General features: G+C 44.6%; 3 protein-coding genes across 7 annotated transcripts; 2 read left to right on the top strand and 1 right to left on the bottom strand.

The window, feature by feature from the left end:
• Positions 1-563: 563 nt before the first annotated feature.
• abce1 (ATP-binding cassette, sub-family E (OABP), member 1) lies at positions 564-7,321 on the bottom strand. Of its 2 annotated transcripts, none has more exons than XM_081704943.1 (18): positions 7,172-7,321; positions 6,712-6,903; positions 6,539-6,624; positions 6,196-6,293; positions 5,735-5,852; positions 4,947-5,084; positions 4,665-4,734; positions 4,319-4,415; positions 3,987-4,076; positions 3,749-3,882; positions 3,431-3,652; positions 3,258-3,317; positions 3,075-3,133; positions 2,699-2,809; positions 2,472-2,614; positions 1,639-1,761; positions 1,345-1,456; positions 564-1,120 (listed from the first exon to the last, which is right to left on the bottom strand). In XM_081704943.1, exons 2-18 carry the CDS (start codon positions 6,812-6,814, stop codon positions 1,073-1,075), a joined length of 1,812 nt encoding a protein of 603 aa, XP_081561069.1. In that variant the 5' UTR covers positions 6,815-6,903; positions 7,172-7,321; the 3' UTR covers positions 564-1,072. The 2 variants fall into 2 exon arrangements, with proteins under 2 accessions (XP_081561069.1, XP_026887184.1); XM_027031383.3 differs by having other exon boundaries at positions 3,749-3,870; positions 7,172-7,320.
• A 48-nt stretch (positions 7,322-7,369) lies between these two features.
• Positions 7,370-9,501, top strand: anapc10 (anaphase promoting complex subunit 10). Of its 2 annotated transcripts, none has more exons than XM_027031376.3 (5): positions 7,370-7,493; positions 8,100-8,219; positions 8,311-8,401; positions 8,596-8,716; positions 8,971-9,501. In XM_027031376.3, exons 2-5 carry the CDS (start codon positions 8,105-8,107, stop codon positions 9,199-9,201), a joined length of 558 nt encoding a protein of 185 aa, XP_026887177.1. In that variant the 5' UTR covers positions 7,370-7,493; positions 8,100-8,104; the 3' UTR covers positions 9,202-9,501. The 2 variants fall into 2 exon arrangements, with proteins under 2 accessions (XP_026887177.1, XP_081561074.1); XM_081704948.1 differs by lacking the exon at positions 7,370-7,493 and adding an exon at positions 7,515-7,656.
• Positions 9,502-10,709: 1,208 nt separating this feature from the next.
• On the top strand, positions 10,710-17,432 carry LOC113591019 (uncharacterized). Of its 3 annotated transcripts, none has more exons than XM_035521535.2 (9): positions 10,716-10,920; positions 11,530-11,814; positions 13,292-13,324; positions 13,486-13,506; positions 13,590-13,684; positions 15,122-15,215; positions 16,222-16,344; positions 16,513-16,698; positions 17,029-17,432. In XM_035521535.2, the coding sequence occupies exons 1-9, from the start codon at positions 10,884-10,886 to the stop codon at positions 17,076-17,078; spliced, it is 924 nt and encodes a 307-aa protein (XP_035377428.1). In that variant the 5' UTR covers positions 10,716-10,883; the 3' UTR covers positions 17,079-17,432. The 3 variants fall into 3 exon arrangements, with proteins under 3 accessions (XP_081560935.1, XP_035377428.1, XP_035377429.1); XM_035521536.2 differs by having other exon boundaries at positions 10,717-10,920; positions 13,590-13,669; XM_081704809.1 differs by lacking the exon at positions 17,029-17,432 and having other exon boundaries at positions 10,710-10,920; positions 16,222-16,655.
• The last annotated feature ends 216 nt before the right edge of the window (positions 17,433-17,648 follow it).

Genomic DNA, 17,648 nt, shown 5'->3' with positions numbered 1-17,648 from the left:
CGTAGAAATGTCCTCTTCCACCCAAGTGTTTCATCACAACTGACAAGGAGCCGTGTCCTTTGAAAAAGTCTCTGGACATCCGTGCCAAGCGGAAGCACACAGGCCAGGCCCACCCCCCCCCGTGCACTTGGCCCTCTCAAACTGCAGAAGCGTTGCTCTGGCAGACAGATTGTGATCCGGAGTCGTTGGCTTCTCTGCCCGGGACGCTGGGAACGAAGACCTTCAGTCTGAAGGTGCATCCCCTAGTACAGCAAAGACAATGTACACGGATCCTTGTACTGAAGCGGACAATGACGAGTGATCTGTGCATTTCTGTTTTGTTATTTGAGTGCCTACAGCTGCAGAACCAGAGATCTTAAAGATGTAGTTTTGATGCAGAATATTAATAAATGCAAAGCATGTGTGCTTTCATCAAAAGGTTCCTCCAGCAGTTCTCTTGTGCCCACTGTAGAGAACCCTTACAGGATGTGATGTAGAGTAGTGAAGCTCAGCCTTTTCCAGACGTTGGCTTTTAATACGTTACACTTGCTTTCTGTATATAAATCCAAGAAGATTCCAGTGAGTGTACTGTAATAAGGTTTTATTTAATGTTTTATATGTGACAAATCAACGACCATAAGCACCAAAACCTTTGACGAACTGATTATACCATTTATACATCTTATTACTGAGTAAAATGTTTCATTCAAATTTTGTTTGCCATTTTTTGCTCATACTCTGTTACAGCACTGTGTGTCCAATAAAAACACAACCGTGTTAAACAGAATGGCTCCTCACCCAGAAACAGGTTTTTCTAGGTCCCATTGAGAAAGCTCTCTCGGCAGAAACAAAATGGCTGCCACTCCAACCACATTCCTGTTTGCCCTTTCTGCCTGTTTGAGGACAAGCAGTGACGAGAAGGCGGCAGGTAGAGGAGGGTTACTCAAAATAATTGGTGGTTTTGATGTGTCTGTCAGTGTTCAAAATAAACAAACAGTCTTAGTGCTTCCTCTTCCTTGATGATGTCAAACACTGGGAGACTTGCGGTGCAATGAAATGAGATCAGTTTGAAAACTTGTTTTTTTGGTGCTCTTCAGTCATCTAGGAAGAAATAGTTTCCACCTTTCTTTTGTTCCACATCCTGATGGAGAGAATGAGGAAGAGATGAGATCAACACCTACTTTCTTCAACTGACTGTTGGGAGGGGTATGTGTTATATTATACATACAATTTGTATACAAACTGCACTGGGTCACCCTAAACGGTCATTCCTTCCTTCATTCTTGCCTAGCTGGTGTACTTTTGTTATGGGGTTTCTAGTCTATTCTTTATCCTTTTCTCTGAACCGTATGTGTGTGTTCGTACTTTAATGGAGTTGAGCTTGTTGATTCTTGGTCTGAAGTTGTTGGGGTCTCTCCTGAATGTGATCTCCAGCTGTGCCAGGAACTTGTTCATGCCTGCCAACAGAGTCTGCGGCCTGACACACACACACACACACACACACACACACACACACACACACACACACACACACACACACACACTCTAAACAGTCTGCTCCAGTTTGCTTGTGAGAACCACCTAGGCTAGCTGTGAACTCCATTTCATATGTAGTTATATTTGCATCATTGCTTTAGAGAGCTGACGGTTTATTCTTACGAATTAGCGCGGGTGTTCTTGGAGGGAATCCCGTCAAACACAATGACTCGGTCGGCCAGGTACGTGGCCATGATGAAGTCATGCTCCACCACGAACGCCGTCTTCTTCGCATGGAGAATGAACCTGTGAGCAGAAACACGGCCAGACACTTCAGCAGGAGGTTGGCTACGCTGCACGGCCGGGAGCATGTGGACGTCTCACCGCCGCCACCACACCTTCCAGAGCGTGTTGACCCCCCAGTAACAAGCACTCCAGTTCATCCCAAAGAGTGTTCAGTGGGACTGGGCTCAGGGCTGTGTGCAGGCCACTGGAGTTCCCCCACACCACTGCACAGTGCAGGTGAACCTTAAAAGAGGACTCGGGTATGTTCATGGTCCTCTACCAGTTAGGAGATCTTAAACCACTTGCTGTTCACACCACAGCTCCTTTATGCAACACTGAATTATAGGCAGGGCAGCTATCGTGGCTTTTTTTGCGGCCACGCTTTTCATGCTACTATTATGTGGGTTTGCTACATTTTCATAAATGGATTGAGAAGAGAACAGACTTGACAAAATACAAAAATAGTTTTAGGAAAGAAAAAAAAGTTGACCAAGTATGAGAGAAATTTTGCTGCAGGACAACAGAGACCACTGGAAAGGACACATTTTAGGATTTTCTTCACTCTCAAAACACGCTCCACTCATCAACTGAACTGGCCCTGCAGGGGTTAGAGTGGGTGTGGTTGAACAAGACAAACAACTCCCTGTGCCCCAAACCCAGAGGGGGAAACTGTTGTAACCCATCAGGCCCTTTTGGTCAGGCCAGCTGAGGCATGCTGGGAAGTGCGTTACCTTTTGATCACTCTAGCAGCCATGAGACGCTGCTCGGAGTCCAGGTAGGCTGACGGCTCGTCGATCAGGTAAACGTCAGCCGGTTTGCCCAAGCACAGGGCTAAGGCAACACGTTGCAGCTCACCACCAGACAGGTTCTGAACCTACACATACACAAACTACACATACAAATACGAACTACACAGAGCGCAGAAATGAGAGAGTTGCGGGTTGCCATGGGAACTCACGTCCTGGTCAATGATGCTCTCTATCTGCATGGGCTTCATGACATCAGTGACGAACTGGGGGTGCGTGTATGCGTCTCTGATCTTCTCATGCAGCAGTGCACGGACGCTGCCCTAAAAGCCACAAACATGCTAGCTATTCAGTACGCTACAGTAACAGAATAATAACAGAACAGAGTAATAAAGTTATAGACCTGAGAATAATAGAGAGACAAATACTTTAGTTAAAAAAAACAAACTAACAAATATATTCCATCTTTCAATGCTGGAAAAATGAAGCAAAACTGCTAACAGAATATTTGTATTATTTGGGCAGGGGGTTCTTATGTGTTCTTATTCTTCATTTGGGGGCTTTTACATTTGGTCTGATCAGACTTACTTTAAACTTGGGGCTGATCTTCTGAGGTTTATAGCTCACATTCAGAATTGGCACATCACCTACAAAACACACCAAACACAGAATCACAACAATGTGTGTGTTTAGGCTTTGAAACGTTGTATTTGTGTGTGTGTGTGTGTGCGTGTGTGTGTGTGTGTGTGTGCGTGTGTGTGTAAATGTTACCTCCTCCATCAGGTTTCAGGCCACCTGCAAGCATTCGGATAAACGTGGTCTTCCCGGTTCCTGCAAACAGCAAAAAAAAAACAAAAAAACTTTCACACTAATTTTCTCTCCATCTCTAAAAAAGGAGCATCAGAATGAATTCCGGCCACTTCCACGTCCCCGCACGCCCTCACCGTTCTCTCCCAGCATAACCATGATCTCCGAGTCTGTGAACTCTCCCCCGGTGATGCGCAGGCTGAAGTCGCCCATGCTCTTCGTCATGTCGGGGTACTGGTAACGGCACATCTTCTTCACTTCCTCCTCTGCTGCCGTCTCCGCCACCTTGAACACCAGCGAGGTCTCGCGGAAGCGCAGGTTCTCTGTGGGGACGTAGCCGTCCAGAAAGATGTTTATACCTGCGAGGGGAGGGCGGGAGAGCGAGAGTGTTTAAATACGAGCACGAAGGCATCCTATTGGCTCGCTGGTCGTGGCGGTGGCAGTTGTGCTGGTACCTTCCCGGACACTGAAGGGCATGGTGACGACCCCATACGCACTGGGCACTCCGTACAGACAGCAGATGAAGTCGGACAGGTAATCCAGCACGCTCAGATCGTGCTCAACCACGATGATGTACCTACACACACAACTACACTAAGAAGACGGAAAGCTACTAAGGGCAGTTACGCTCGCCACACTGAGTAAGTGCAGGAGTGGTGGGGCAGGCTGGCGTGCGCGCGGGGGCATACCCACCGGTCGGGCGAGATGAGGGAGCGGATGGTGATGGCAGCTCTCAGTCTCTGCCTCACGTCCAGATAGCTGGACGGCTCGTCGAACATGAAACTACGGCAAGAGGAGGAGAGTCAAAGGTCGGCACTGTCAAAGCAAACGACTCAAATCCAAAAATCACAAAAGCGAGGTCAGATTTGAGCACAAGACGGAACAAAGTGGGACGTAGGGGCGCACGGTACACGGATGAGGAGGGAATGCATACGTGAGGAACGGCTAAGAGGACACACAGAGACGGGGACACGAGGAAGGAGGACAAGATAAAAGAAGTGGAGGAAAACTAAAAAGCGACCAACATGTCTGCTCTCTGGATGCAGACCACTGCACAGGCAAATCTCTGCAGCTCTCCGCCAGAAAGGTCCTCCACGTTCCGATCTCGCAGGTGCAGCAGATCTGACCGAGCACAGGGCAGACACTGTCTCAACCAGCCAGCCACACACAGCGCAAACACACACTCAACCAGCCACACTCAACACAGCACTCACACCCCAGACCCACTGTACATTCAGTTTAGTTTCTCTAAACCTGATGACTTTATACTGAAACGTTCAAGGGAGCATCAGGGTTAATTTGTGCGAAAAAATGTTCTCGTCTTTGTATGCGATTACTATCTACACGTAATACTGCTTAAATATTACATACCTAGCTGCTCACACACTAGCTCTTCTGTCTTAGTGTCGTCCTTCCTGCCCAGAATGGCCCCTACTGACCCCTACAGGCAGAACAGAGAGTTACAACTCAGCAACAGTGGCTAGACACGCTCACATTAGCCATTCACGTTAGAGCTCCCAGAACGTAGACCTGCAGTGACGTTGGCCGTGTGTGTATGCTTATGTGCCTGTGACATTTGTCTTCCACAGGAGCCCATGAGGGATTGTGTACAAGCAGGTACATCTGCATTCAGGCCTTCATTCGGATTCTTACCTTGACGGTTTTGGGGATCTGGTCAACGTACTGCGGTTTAACGATGGCCTTCAGGTCGTCCTCCAGGATCTTGGTGAAATAGTTCTGCAGCTCGGAGCCTCTGAAATAGGCCAGGATTTCCTGCCAATCAGGGGGAGCCTGGCCAGCCCAGTGACAGTGACATACACACACACGCGCCCATCACTATGTGACTGGATGGGGCAGCACAGAGTGTACCACCAATTTCCCATTTAATACAGATGCAACTTATACAATAACCATTCTGAACATTTAAAAGGTACAGAAATATGTTACAAATAAAGGTAATGTATTACTATTTTGTCTGCCTTTCTGCAGGGGCTGAAACTAATGAACAAGAAAGTGTGCGTGCGTGTGTGTGTGTGCATGCGTGTGTGACTCACATCGTATTTGCCCAGGTTTGGTTGTGTGTGTGTGTGTGTGCGTGAGAGAGACACATCGTATTTGCCCAGGTTGGGTTTTGTGTGTGTGTGTGTGTGTGTGTGTGTGTGTGTGTGAGACTCACATCGTATTTGCCCAGGTTGGGTTTTGTGTGTGTGTGTGTGTGTGTGTGTGTGTGAGAGAGACTCACATCGTATTTGCCCAGGTTGGGTTTTGTGTGTGTGTGTGTGTGTGTGTGTGTGTGTGAGAGACTCACATCGTATTTGCCCAGGTTGGGTTTTGTGTGTGTGTGTGTGTGAGACTCACATCGTATTTGCCCAGGTTTTGTGTGTGTGTGTGTGTGTGTGTGTGTGTGTGTGTGTGTGTGTGTGTGTGTGTGTGAGACTCACATCGTATTTGCCCAGGTTGGGTTTCTGTTTTCCTGCCAGGATTTTCAGAGCAGTGGACTTGCCGATGCCATTAGTGCCCACCAACCCCAGCACCTCTCCAGGACGAGGGATGGGCAACCTGCCACGGCAATGTGGAGCAGAGTAACACACACACACACACAGACACACACACAGACAGACACACACACAGACACAGACACACACACAGACACAGACACACACACACACACACAGACACACAGACACACACACACACACACACACAGACACACACACACACACACACAGAGTCAGGTCCCTATAAACGCTGACATAGGAGACGCATCATTATAGCTCATGCCTAAAAATGTGCAGGGGAGAACCAACACAGGTTCATCCTTACTTCACAACATTTTTGCATTAAGCAAGACCAGCTGCACTTTTAAACTGCTTGCAACAGTAGCAGACTTGCAAGCTTCTACCTGTGCAGTTTAAAGGAGTTGGCACAGTATCTGTGTGTGGTTTCCTTCTCCAGGTTACTTGGCAGGTTTACGATGGACAGAGCCCCAAATGGACATTTCTAAAAGTAAACAAAGAAATACAGTGTCAAAAACATACATCACAAAAAAACTGGACTAACATTTAACAGCTGAACATTTCAAACAAAACAAGTCTGACCTAGGATGATGAATACAATGGATGAAAAGTGTTCTCGTTCTCTCTCTCTCTCTCTCTCACACACACACACACACACACACACACACACACACACACAAGTTAATACGAGACTGGACTCTAAGGATAGCTTGCATGAGATGATGTTACCTTGATGCAGATACCGCATCCTATACAGAGAGATTCCGAGATCCACACAATCTTGCTCTGCGGCGTCACTTCAATACAAAGCTTACCTGTGCACGGAGAAACGCAATTTAATGCGATGCACGCGACGCAGGGGAGTGCTTGTGTGTGTGTGTGTGTGTGTGTGGTTCTCTTACCCATTCGCACCACAGGACAGCTTTTCTTACACTCCTGTCTGCATTTCTTAGGTTTGCACTTGTCGTGGTTGACGATTGCAATTCTGGTGTTTTTGTCGGCCATGGCGCTGGCGGCGAATGCGGGAGGACGTCCGACAGCTGGGAGCAGAAGAGGGGCGCTCCGGGCCTCGCTGAACACCAGAGACGAGTCACCTATTAGCGGACGGACAGAGCAAAGTCACGCGTTAACATCTCACGCAAAATCAGTGGTCTTATCCGCAAGCATAATTTCCAAGCGCAGAGACGGTACCGGGGAATTCAAGACGGGTTTAAGTTCAATGGAAGACAGTAACACCCGAGATGCGAAAGCTGGATGAGCAGCTAGCGGGGCTTTTCTCACACACACACACATACACACACAAACATGTCTAGAAATTAGACCAGATTGATGATCAGTGGCAGCCAGAAGACAGCAGCTTACCCTAACCGCCTCCCAGTGTCCGGTAAGACGTGAGCAGACGTGCTATAACGCGCTATTACGCGTTATTACAGAATTAAACTTCCCTTATGCCACACAACGTGCTGCGCTCGTGGACAAGCCGGCGGCCAAGATGGCGCGAGAGCACGTTACGCTTCCGGAGACGCGACGGAAAAAGACCCCCCCCCCCCCGGCTGTGACGACATTAGTCTGCGACGAGGCCGGGAAAAGGATTTGGTTTGAAGTCGTGAGCAAATGTATGCCAGTAAATATTAAGAATATTTTAGGGGAAATGTTCACTAGGACAAATTAGTGTGCGCCACAGGTGAGAAGCTACAGAGCTGCAGTATGAATGAGCTGTGTCACTTTGTTATGCCTGTAATTCCGAGCCTTAACTTACCTAGGTTAGGTTAGCTAACGTTAGCTGTGCTAGCCTAAGCCTAACCCTCCCTACATAGTGGCCGAGCTTACGTAACCTTCTTCACTTAGTAAGTTCAGATGTGTTGCAGTATTTGTGTTTAAACCTGCGTGTACATGATTTACGATTAATTTTGCCCCGTTTTATGTCGCGTCTATACGCTTGATTTGCGTCTGTGGCATTAACACTGGTCACTGGGCTAGCAAATATTGTTTTATATATTTATTATTTTAAATGTTGTATTCATAAACCTCAGTAGGTTTGTATTGGGGAACCCTGGCAGTAAGTGGACAGATCTTGGCATGTTTAATCCTTACCGCAGCACACAATTTCCCACAATTTGCACTTGTGTAGCATGTTCTCTTGCACTGTTGTTTTTATGTTGCACCATGGTCCTGGAGGAACATTGTCTCGTTTTTGTTGTGTACTTGTATATAGCTGAAATGACAATAAACCCTCTTGAACTTGAACTTGAAAACCGCTGTAAGATTCTTTTTTTTTTTCTGGTCCTAGTAACCATGGCAACCGCAACGAAAACGCCACCTGGCGCGGATCCCAAGCAGCTGGAGCGCACGGGGACCGTCCGCGAGATCGGATCTCAAGCCGTGTGGTCGCTTTCATCATGCAAACCTGGTGGGTTGCTTTAATGGCACTTTATTATTCACCATAACGCTATACCTCACCAAACCCTTCAGACAGTCTCTCTCTCCCTTCCTCCTTCTAGGTTTTGGAGTTGACCAGCTAAGAGATGATAATCTGGAGACGTATTGGCAATCTGATGGCTCTCAGCCTCACTTGGTCAACATCCAATTCAGGTATATGCTAAACATCTATTTATATCTGTGTAGTGCGGAAGCTACTTTAGTTGTATTAGATATAAAAATAGTTCAATTCAGTACGACACTTTCCAACACACAAAGTGTCTTAAGTGTTAAGGCACTTTCCCAGCACACTGTTCTTTTTGTTGAGTGTTGACACTGTCCCAGGACTGTCCTTTGTTTTGATTCAGGAGGAAGACCACGGTGAAGATGCTGTGCATTTATGCGGACTATAAATCAGATGAGAGCTACACCCCCAGCAAAATCTCCGTTAGAGTGGGAAACAACTTTCACAACTTAATGGAGATCCGGGTAAGAGTTCTCAGATTGTACAGGAGGTGTCCAACAACCAAGTCTAAAGCTTCTCATTTAGCCAAAACAAACATTTGAACTTTATTATTATTATTAAGATTTGCACTATATTATTGTTACTTTTATTCAGATTTGCACTTTTATAATAATAATAATAATTGTTAGTATTTATTAATATTTGCACTTTATTATAATTATTATTGTTATTAAGATTTGCTCTGAAGTACTATGTATGTGTGTGGCACTGTGAGCAGCAGTTGGAAATGGTGGAGCCCAGTGGCTGGATCCACATCCCCCTGTTGGACCTAGTGAACAACCCCATCAGGACCTTCATGATCCAGATCGCTGTGCTGGCCAACCACCAGAACGGCCGTGACACGCACATGAGGCAGATTAAGGTCTACACGCCTGTGGAGGAGAGCTCCATCGGCAAGTTCCCACGATGCACCACGGCCGACTTCATGATGTACCGCACCATCAGATGACAGTGTGTGCTCTATGAGCTCTCTCTAGAAGTGCAAAGTTCAGGGTCATGGGTCATGAGCACTCAGACTTCACACAAAAGGTCACAGGGCAGTGATTCCCAGTGTGGACAAGCTGCCAATACACAGAGAACATCCTGCAAAACCTGGAAGAGCTGGCAGGTTATCGATGTAATTTGTGTTTGAAGTAGAGTGGGAATGCAACTAAGAATGAGCTTAATGTAAATGTGTTACGGATTATTTCATTGTGCCATGTTTTTGAAAGTGAATTATTGTACAGGTAATAAATTTTTTAAAATTACACATCACATTGCTGTCCTTGAATTTTAAGATTAAAGATTTAAGATTTCCTGGTTAGTACAATGTCTGATGTTAGCATACACAAATACTTGTGTATATGTATATTTGTTAGTTGAACGCCAGAAGTGCAAGTGTGACTAAAAGCTGCTTTTCTTGGTAATAAACAAACAAAATAAAAGCTGCCAATGCTGTGATCTGTGGGAGTGCAGCGGGGTCACAGTGCTCCGTGTCATGTGCTCGCAGGTGCATGCACAGTCCAGCTCTCATTTTAGCGCTCAGCTCGTGGCTTGGGGGACAGTACTGCCTTCTAGATGGCGCTCTAGGCGTTCAGTGAGCAGTACCGAATCCAACATACTACATTTTTTAAAAAAAACGTGTCTGTAGTCAGAGAAAGAACACTTTGTTAATCAAAAGCATTTTAGTGCCTTAACTCTTAAACTAAATTGCTCAGTAAATGGGTGACAAAATGAGGCTCGCCAGGTTAAGTGGACCTGAAGGCTCTGAAAAGCTGAAATACGCTTGGCGGGTTTATTGTTCTCAACTTTTAGCTAACTTTAGTAACATTTGATTCATACAAAAAGCAATTCATGGAAGAAAGTAGGAAATGCACAAAAACAAGCATTAATATGATCAATAAACAGCATATCGCTGAGCTGCACAAAAGGAGAAAAAATGTCAAATGTATAAATCAAAAAATGAACTAATTTTAATTTTGACGGAGCCAAATTAAAGGTATGTTCTACATAGCGGTGGTTGTTTGAGTCTAAAGGTTCCTAACCTCTCACTAATGTGTCACCCAGGGCTTCAGAAGCTTCACCTCCTCACTCAGCTCAGAAGTTCTGAACAGGCCTTGTACTCCTCAAAGTAAATCATGTCTCCTCAGTCCAGACCGATTCCACACAGAAGAACGTGCATACGTTACAGTAATTTGTTGAGTAACAGTGCCCTGTGCTGTACTGCAATAACATAAGTCATTCCAGACAGTATGTACACATTGTCTTCCATGAGAATAAGTTTAAATGTGTACGTGAACTTCGGGCGAGCACTACAACTGTGCTAGGTTGAAAGGCTTAAAATTATTCTCTGCTTTATTAATAGATGCATCTCTACCTCGGTACAAAACATGTCATCAGAATGTGAGAGACAGTCAAATCGGAAGACGTTTCATCTTCTCACTTTTTGCATCCTGCCTCCTGTGTGCTCGACTTCCTCTGTGCCACAAGAAAGCATGTGTGTGAGGGAGTATGCATGTTTCCTGTTCAGGCCGGTGGTTTCAGACCGATGACAATAGCTCTCTCCGAAAGACGAGAGGAAAAAAAGAAGCAGTTTTGTGTAAATGAGACACGTTTAACCTGTTTCTATTAAGGGCTATCAAAGCTACAACAATGACGACAAAACGCTTTGTTTACATCCATGTTCTTGGTAAGTTACCTTTGATTCTTTTCTTATCGGTTGTGAAAAAAGTTTAATTACTAAGCTCATCATGTGTTGTGTGTGTGTGTGTACCGGGCAGATTTGAAACCTGTCATATGTACCTCTGAAAACTTCAAATACACAAATTGTATTATTTCATAAAAATAGCAAGTTGTGTGATGCCATGAACTGTACTACCTTGTGTTTACAGGACGTTACTGTAGGTCTATTAGATATGGCTCCCTCCAAGGTCTCATGGCAGCAGTCAGGCAGCAAACATTAGTCAGAGGAGAGAGTTTCCCTCTGACGGTAGCACAGTGTATGGGGGCCATCACATTCATCATGGTTATCAAGACATCCAATTACTGTTCTACTGTTCACTGTTTTTGTTCTTTCAACTTGTTTCTCATTTTCTGTTTATAGGTCTGCCTTGGGCTAAAACCTATTATGTTTTTGAAAATGACATTTTGGTACATTTAAATGAATCTGCTGTGAACTGTTCACATGTTCATCTACAGGGAATGTGTTAGAGAAGCAGGCAGCTATGTGATTTTTGTGATTTTAACTCTGCTTTGCTTCGTTTTCCCCCTGTTTTGTTCACCCACTCCCTGTGCTTAGTGGCCCTGGTGTGTTTGTGTGTGGTGACGAGTCAGGTGCCTGACAGCACAGAATCACCCTCCAGTCCTACATCATCGGCCTCGTCCAATTCCATCGTCACTGCCACGGTCCCTGCACTCAGCGCGCACAGTTCAGACACTACCAAAGAGCCCCGCGAATACAACGAGACAGCAACTGCCAGTACAGGTCCTGACAATAGCACAGTAGGGACAGGCTCTGAGATTACAGAAAGCACCTCAGCTCCAGACAAGATCACGCACAGCATTGTTATAGTCTCTACGACAGGTAAGACAGAGCCTGTTATTTATACGTTCTGGGCAAATCACTATGAGGGTAGTGAGTGCTTGACCTGTTTTCAGGGTTAAGTGAGTACACGCTGAAAGGCTGTCCGTAAGGGTAATGCTAATACAATGCTAGGGGAGGCAGGAGAATGTCTGGGCCTTTGTCTATGAAACCTTGTAAAATAATGGTAGTGCAGACTAACCCTAGATCAGCTCTCATCGGCTACCGTTTAAGTTCCTTGTCCAATCGCTCGGGTCTTTGCAGTGCACATGTGGTTTGCAGCAGTTTCTGGTGTAGGTGTTGAGGGGCTGGCCAGCGCACATGCAAAAAGAGACACGCTTTCACATGCGTGTGAAGAAGAAGGGAAAAAAAACCAAACCTGAGCTGACCTGTTTAGCTAAATTCAAACGAAAGTGCTTCATTCCACTCATACTGGCAAGAGCGTTGTACAGTAAATCAGTACGTTCTTGACTGTAAATTCATGTATATCCTTTTCTGGTGAGATTACAGTTGGTACTGTTTTGTAAAATGTTTTGTGAAAGGTTAAATCTTGAAGGAAACATTTTGACGACAGGCCGTCAGTCCCAGAGAAGCTCAGGCATGGTGCTTCCCCCCCAGAGGTTATGCAGTAATTTTTTCATCCTGCATCAGTGCCACCATTTTGAACTGATGTTTTGCCTCTAATTCTAGAGCATGGTTCTTGTCTCATCAAAACAAGATTCCTGACTGCAGACTACTATATGATGGTCGAATAATATGCTTTAAACTAGACTTTTTTTCTTGATGTTTTCATACGTATTGCGCAAGAAACATTATTGAGTGGTCTAGCATCTGCAGTCCTGTAGATGATGTGATGGTGCAGCTATTTGTGACCTTTGCCACTTCCTGGGCACACTGACTGCAGAAAGCTTTCAGAGCAAGCAAACGTTTGGGAAACTCTGATTACCCACCAATTTGATTTTTTTTGCCTGCACTGACCTTTGTAAACCTTTACAAAGTGAATTGTTAAAAAGTAGCGTTATTAGTATTGCCGTGGCTGAGTGTGTGTGTGCCTGTGCGTGTGTGTGTGTGCGTGTGTGAATGCTCATGTGTGTGTGTGCGTGCGTGTGGTTAATTTCAGCTTTTTTACTGCACTTAACAAAATCACAACATACATTTACTTGCCTTTGTATTCACTTAAGCAGGGCAGCACACATGGCTTTATGACTTTATTTCATATCCCAGTTTTTTGACTCTTAAAGGACAAATGCGAGTAGACCCTAACCCTAAAAGTGGAAAAACAAACAAACAAACAAACAAACAAACAAAAACAAGCCAGTCACATCAAACGTATATTAGCACGGCGCCACCGCAGTCTGTTTTAATCAGGTCAGATCAAGTTGCATTCTACACGCCTCAAGAGGTCTACACTTTAGTGTAGTGGTTTACTGGTTTACACTTTACTGGTTTACACTAACATGACTGTGTCTTTGTGTTGCAGAGGTTACAAAAAGTACAACAGCAGCCCCTGGAGGTAAGAAGTGACCAGGTCAGACTGAGTGGTGTGATGGGTTCTCTCAGTTGCACTTTTAGTCTGCGATCTCCTCAGCTAAAGCAGTCTACACTTTAGTGCATTGGTTTACTGGTTTACATTTTACTGGTTTACTCTAACATGACTGTGCCTTTGTTTTTCAGCAACTACGAAAGATGCAGTAGGTAAGAAGTTCCTGCTTGCTGGCGTTTGGTCCACCGGAGAGTCTCGCTGACTTGGCCACTGATCTTCATCTCTTTGTTTTTAGCGGCCGTCTGTCTTGTCTTCATCTTGATCTTCATCATCATTCTTGCCATAATTCTCTACATTCTTTGGAAGAAAGGAAGGGTGAGTAAACACCAGGTAATAAACGCCACTCAACCGAACAGCACGCAGTCATAAACGGCACTCAACCGAACAGCACACAGTCATAAACGCCACTCAACCGAACAGCACACAGTAATAAACGCCACTCAACCGAACAGCACGCAGTCATAAACGGCACTCAACCAAACAGCACACAGTAATAAACGCCACTAAACCGAACAGCACACAGTAATAAACACCACTCAACCGAACAGCACACAGTAATAAACGCCACTCAACCGAACAGCACACAGTAATAAACGCCACTCAACCGAACAGCACACAGTAATAAACACCACTCAACCGAACAGCACACAGTAATAAACACCTCTTAAATTAACAGTATGTAGTAAATAGTATAATGCAGATGGTTTAACTCGCCAACATTCTGTAAATATAAGAGAGTCTGCAAGTCTTTTGGTTTCTTGACTATGAGGTCAACAAATGGACACGTTTCTTCAGGCAAAAGTCTCCCAATGACATAAGCATTATAAAGATAAGAATAACCACCACCAAAATACAGCTTCTCCATAGGTACTTACTGGAATGAAACCATGCTGAAAATACAAGCTTTCAGTTTCACTTCCATTCAAATTCAGTTCCAAGGACCTTTTCTTTCACAAAGGGCAGTTAGGTGTGAGGAGTATCCTCAGGTGTGTGTGAGGTATGTCCTCAGGCGTGAGGTGTATCCTCAGACGTGTGTGAGGTGTGTCCTCAGGCGTGAGGTGTGTCCTCAGACGTGTGTGAGATATGTGTTCAGGCATGAGGTGTGTCCTCAGGCATGTGTGAGGTGTGTCCTTAGGCATGAGGCGTGTTCTCAGACGTGTGTGAGGTGTGTCCTCAGGAGTGAGAAGTGTCCTCAGACGTGTGTGAGGTGTGTTCTCAGAAGTGTGTGAAGTGTGTCTACAGGCGTGAGGTGTGTCCTCAGGTGTGAGGTGTGTCCTCAGAAGTGTGTGAGGTGTGTCCACAGGCATGAGGTATGTCATCAGGCATTTGTGAGGTGTCCTCAGGTGTAAGGAGTGTCCTCAGACGTGTGTGAGGTGTGTCCTCAGGTGTGAGGTGTGTCCTCAGAAGTGTGTGAGGTGTGTCCACAGTCGTGAGGTATGTCATTAGACGTGTGTGAGGTGTGAGGAGTGTCCTCAGACGTGTGTGAGGTGTGTCCTCAGAAGTGTTTGAGGTGTGTCCACAAGTGTGAGGTATGTCATCAGACGTGTGTGAGGTGTGTCCTCAGGTATGAGGAGTGTCCTCAGACAGCAGCCCATGCTCAGTGCTTGCTGCACCTGGTGTCACAACCCTTCTGTGTGAACTTTCTGTTGTCGTGCTGGACGTGTTGCTAGATGCTGACTGATGAGTGTTTTGTGTGTGTGTGTGTGTGTGTGTGTGTGTGTGTGCGCGTGTGTGGGGGTGTGTGTGTGTGTGTGTGTGTATGCACAGAGCTACTCCTTTGACCTGAGCTACCATGCTAACGAACACGACACTCCGCTCCGCAGCATGGAGCATGGGGGTACCTTCGAGCAAACCAGCAAAGGCAAGAACTTTAATTATTATTATTATTATTATTATTATTAAGCTGAAAAATAAACTTGCTGTCATATTGGACTGTTAGTTAGTTAACTCTAACCCTAACCCTACTGGATTGTAGTTAGTTAACTCTAACCCTACTGGATTGTAGTTAGTTAACTCTAACCCTACTAGATTGTAGTTAGTTAACTCTAACCCTACTGGATTGTAGTTAGTTAACTCTAACCCTACTGGATTGTAGTTAGTTAACTCTAACCCTACTGGACGTAGTTAGTTAACCCTAACCCTACTGGACGTAGTTAGTTAACCCTAACCCTAACCCTACTGGAGTGTAGTTAGTTAACCCTAACCCTACTGGAGTGTCGTTAGTTAACCCTAACCCTACTGGACTGTAGTTAGTTAACCCTAACCCTACTGGAGTATAGTTAGTTAACCCTAACCCTACTGGACGTAGTTAGTTAACCCTAACCCTACTGGACGTAGTTAGTTAACCCTAACCCTACTGGAGTGTAGTTAGTTAACCCTAACCCTAACCCTACTGGACTGTAGTTAGTTAATCCTAACTCTAACCCTATTGAGATGTAGTTAGTCAACACTAACCCTAACTATGACCCTACTGGAATGTAGTTAGTTAACCCTAATCCTACTATATTGAAGTTAGTTAAGCCTACCCCTACCCCTACTGGACTGTAGTCTCCCCCAATAGGGAGGAAGTTATTTGTGATTTTTTATGTCAATTTGAACTCGAGGCCCACTAAGCATCTCTCTGTGAGTCTCCACCCCACAGTTCACAACCTCTTGAGGAGGAGCTCGCACTTCGATGTGCTGATATCACTTCGATGTGCTGATATCACTTTTCTTTATGATTCAGCAAGTTCTCCACCTAAAAATATCAACTAGTATTAGCCCATTTGTCTGACTAATTGGGTTACTTCTGCATTGCTGAGCTTAGCACTGCTGGGTGAAATACGCCTAACGAATTCAAATCCCCTTTATGTTGCTTCTTTGCACAGAATTGACTGCAGCTCTGGATTATGGTCAGGAGGATAAACCCCGTGAAAGCAGTCCGGTGGCCAATGGATGCGCAGGAGAACCTGATCCAGCATGTGGAGAGACTGAGCAAACTGCCTCCTCTGGTGTTGACACATCAACAGATGCGATCTTTGAAAATGGATCCATTCTTCTGATCAAATACACATTATTAGTTTATTAGAATGTGTTGATACCAGAGCCAGACTTGAAAGGTCATTTTATTCTCTTTAAGATGTCTACAGAAACTTGAATGCTGCTTCTTTACACTACAGAGCACCACAACGTTCCAGAAGAAGACAGCTTCTTTTCCGATACTAGTCTTACTCCACCCATTAAAAAGGTGGAGTTTGACCTGGATCTAGATCTGATGGACAGAGGATCAGAACAGGCAACGTCAGCTACAGATGAAGCTAGCGAACTGCAGCAAAATGAAAACAACAATAACATCACAAACACTGGTCTGTATATCTAAATATCTATTTTTACATATGACACATTAATAATTTTATATAACCATTAACACTACGATGCCAGTCAGGTTGCTAATATGCATATATTGGATATTATAGAATATAAATATTATTCAAATAAGTAGAAGTGATGTCTCAGTGCTGTTTTCAAACTTCCAGCAAGTAAGTTCTACATTTGAAGTGTTTTTTGTATTTGTGTGTATGAGCACATAACTGTTCTTATGCAAGTATATTTATTGTTTTTTGTTTGTTGCGGTGGTCTTTAAGACTGTGCAAGTGTATAATGTTAAGCATCATGTATGTTTTTATGTTTCACAGGGAACGATATGGATGTCTTTACTGAAATCAGTTTGGATGAGCCACAGTAAAACACACGCACACACACACACACACACACACACATGCGCAGTACTTCTCTACTGACCCATAGCTCTCTTTAGGGCTATGATGTTTTATTAGTGCCACATATAAACATACAAACACCCACCCACACACGCACACACACACACACACACACACAGGCACAGAGATGTCATGTAATTATTTTCATTAATTGAATTAGTGAATTTTCAGTTTTTCCTTACAGTGTACAGGTTGGATTTTGGAGTGTTTGTAGTTCTACTTTGTATCTTTTTGTACCTTTTTGCCTGTAGCTGAATGTGACTTCAGTAATGTATGAGTAAAAAACAACCAAATAAACACTGATCATTGTGATTAATGCACATGCGGGTATTTGTATGTTTCTGTTTTCTGAAAGTTAATAAGAGCGTAAATAATTATGCAAGTCAATAAAAATTAACTAAGAATTCCATTACCCCCCCTACCCCAATCTTCAAACATTTGTTTAACAGGACAGTGGGAGATCACGATTTAACTACCTGCAGATTGTCTTTATTGCTATTATGATCTGTCTGTGTAATTGTTGAGTCAATGGCACA

Source organism: Electrophorus electricus, chromosome 21, assembly GCF_041902795.1.
Source record: "Electrophorus electricus isolate QZ-2024a chromosome 21, ASM4190279v1, whole genome shotgun sequence".
NCBI classification, from domain to species: Eukaryota; Metazoa; Chordata; class Actinopteri; order Gymnotiformes; family Gymnotidae; genus Electrophorus; species Electrophorus electricus.
The sequence above is the reverse complement of the archived record's forward strand: the minus strand, read 5'-3'. Positions and strand labels throughout refer to the sequence as shown.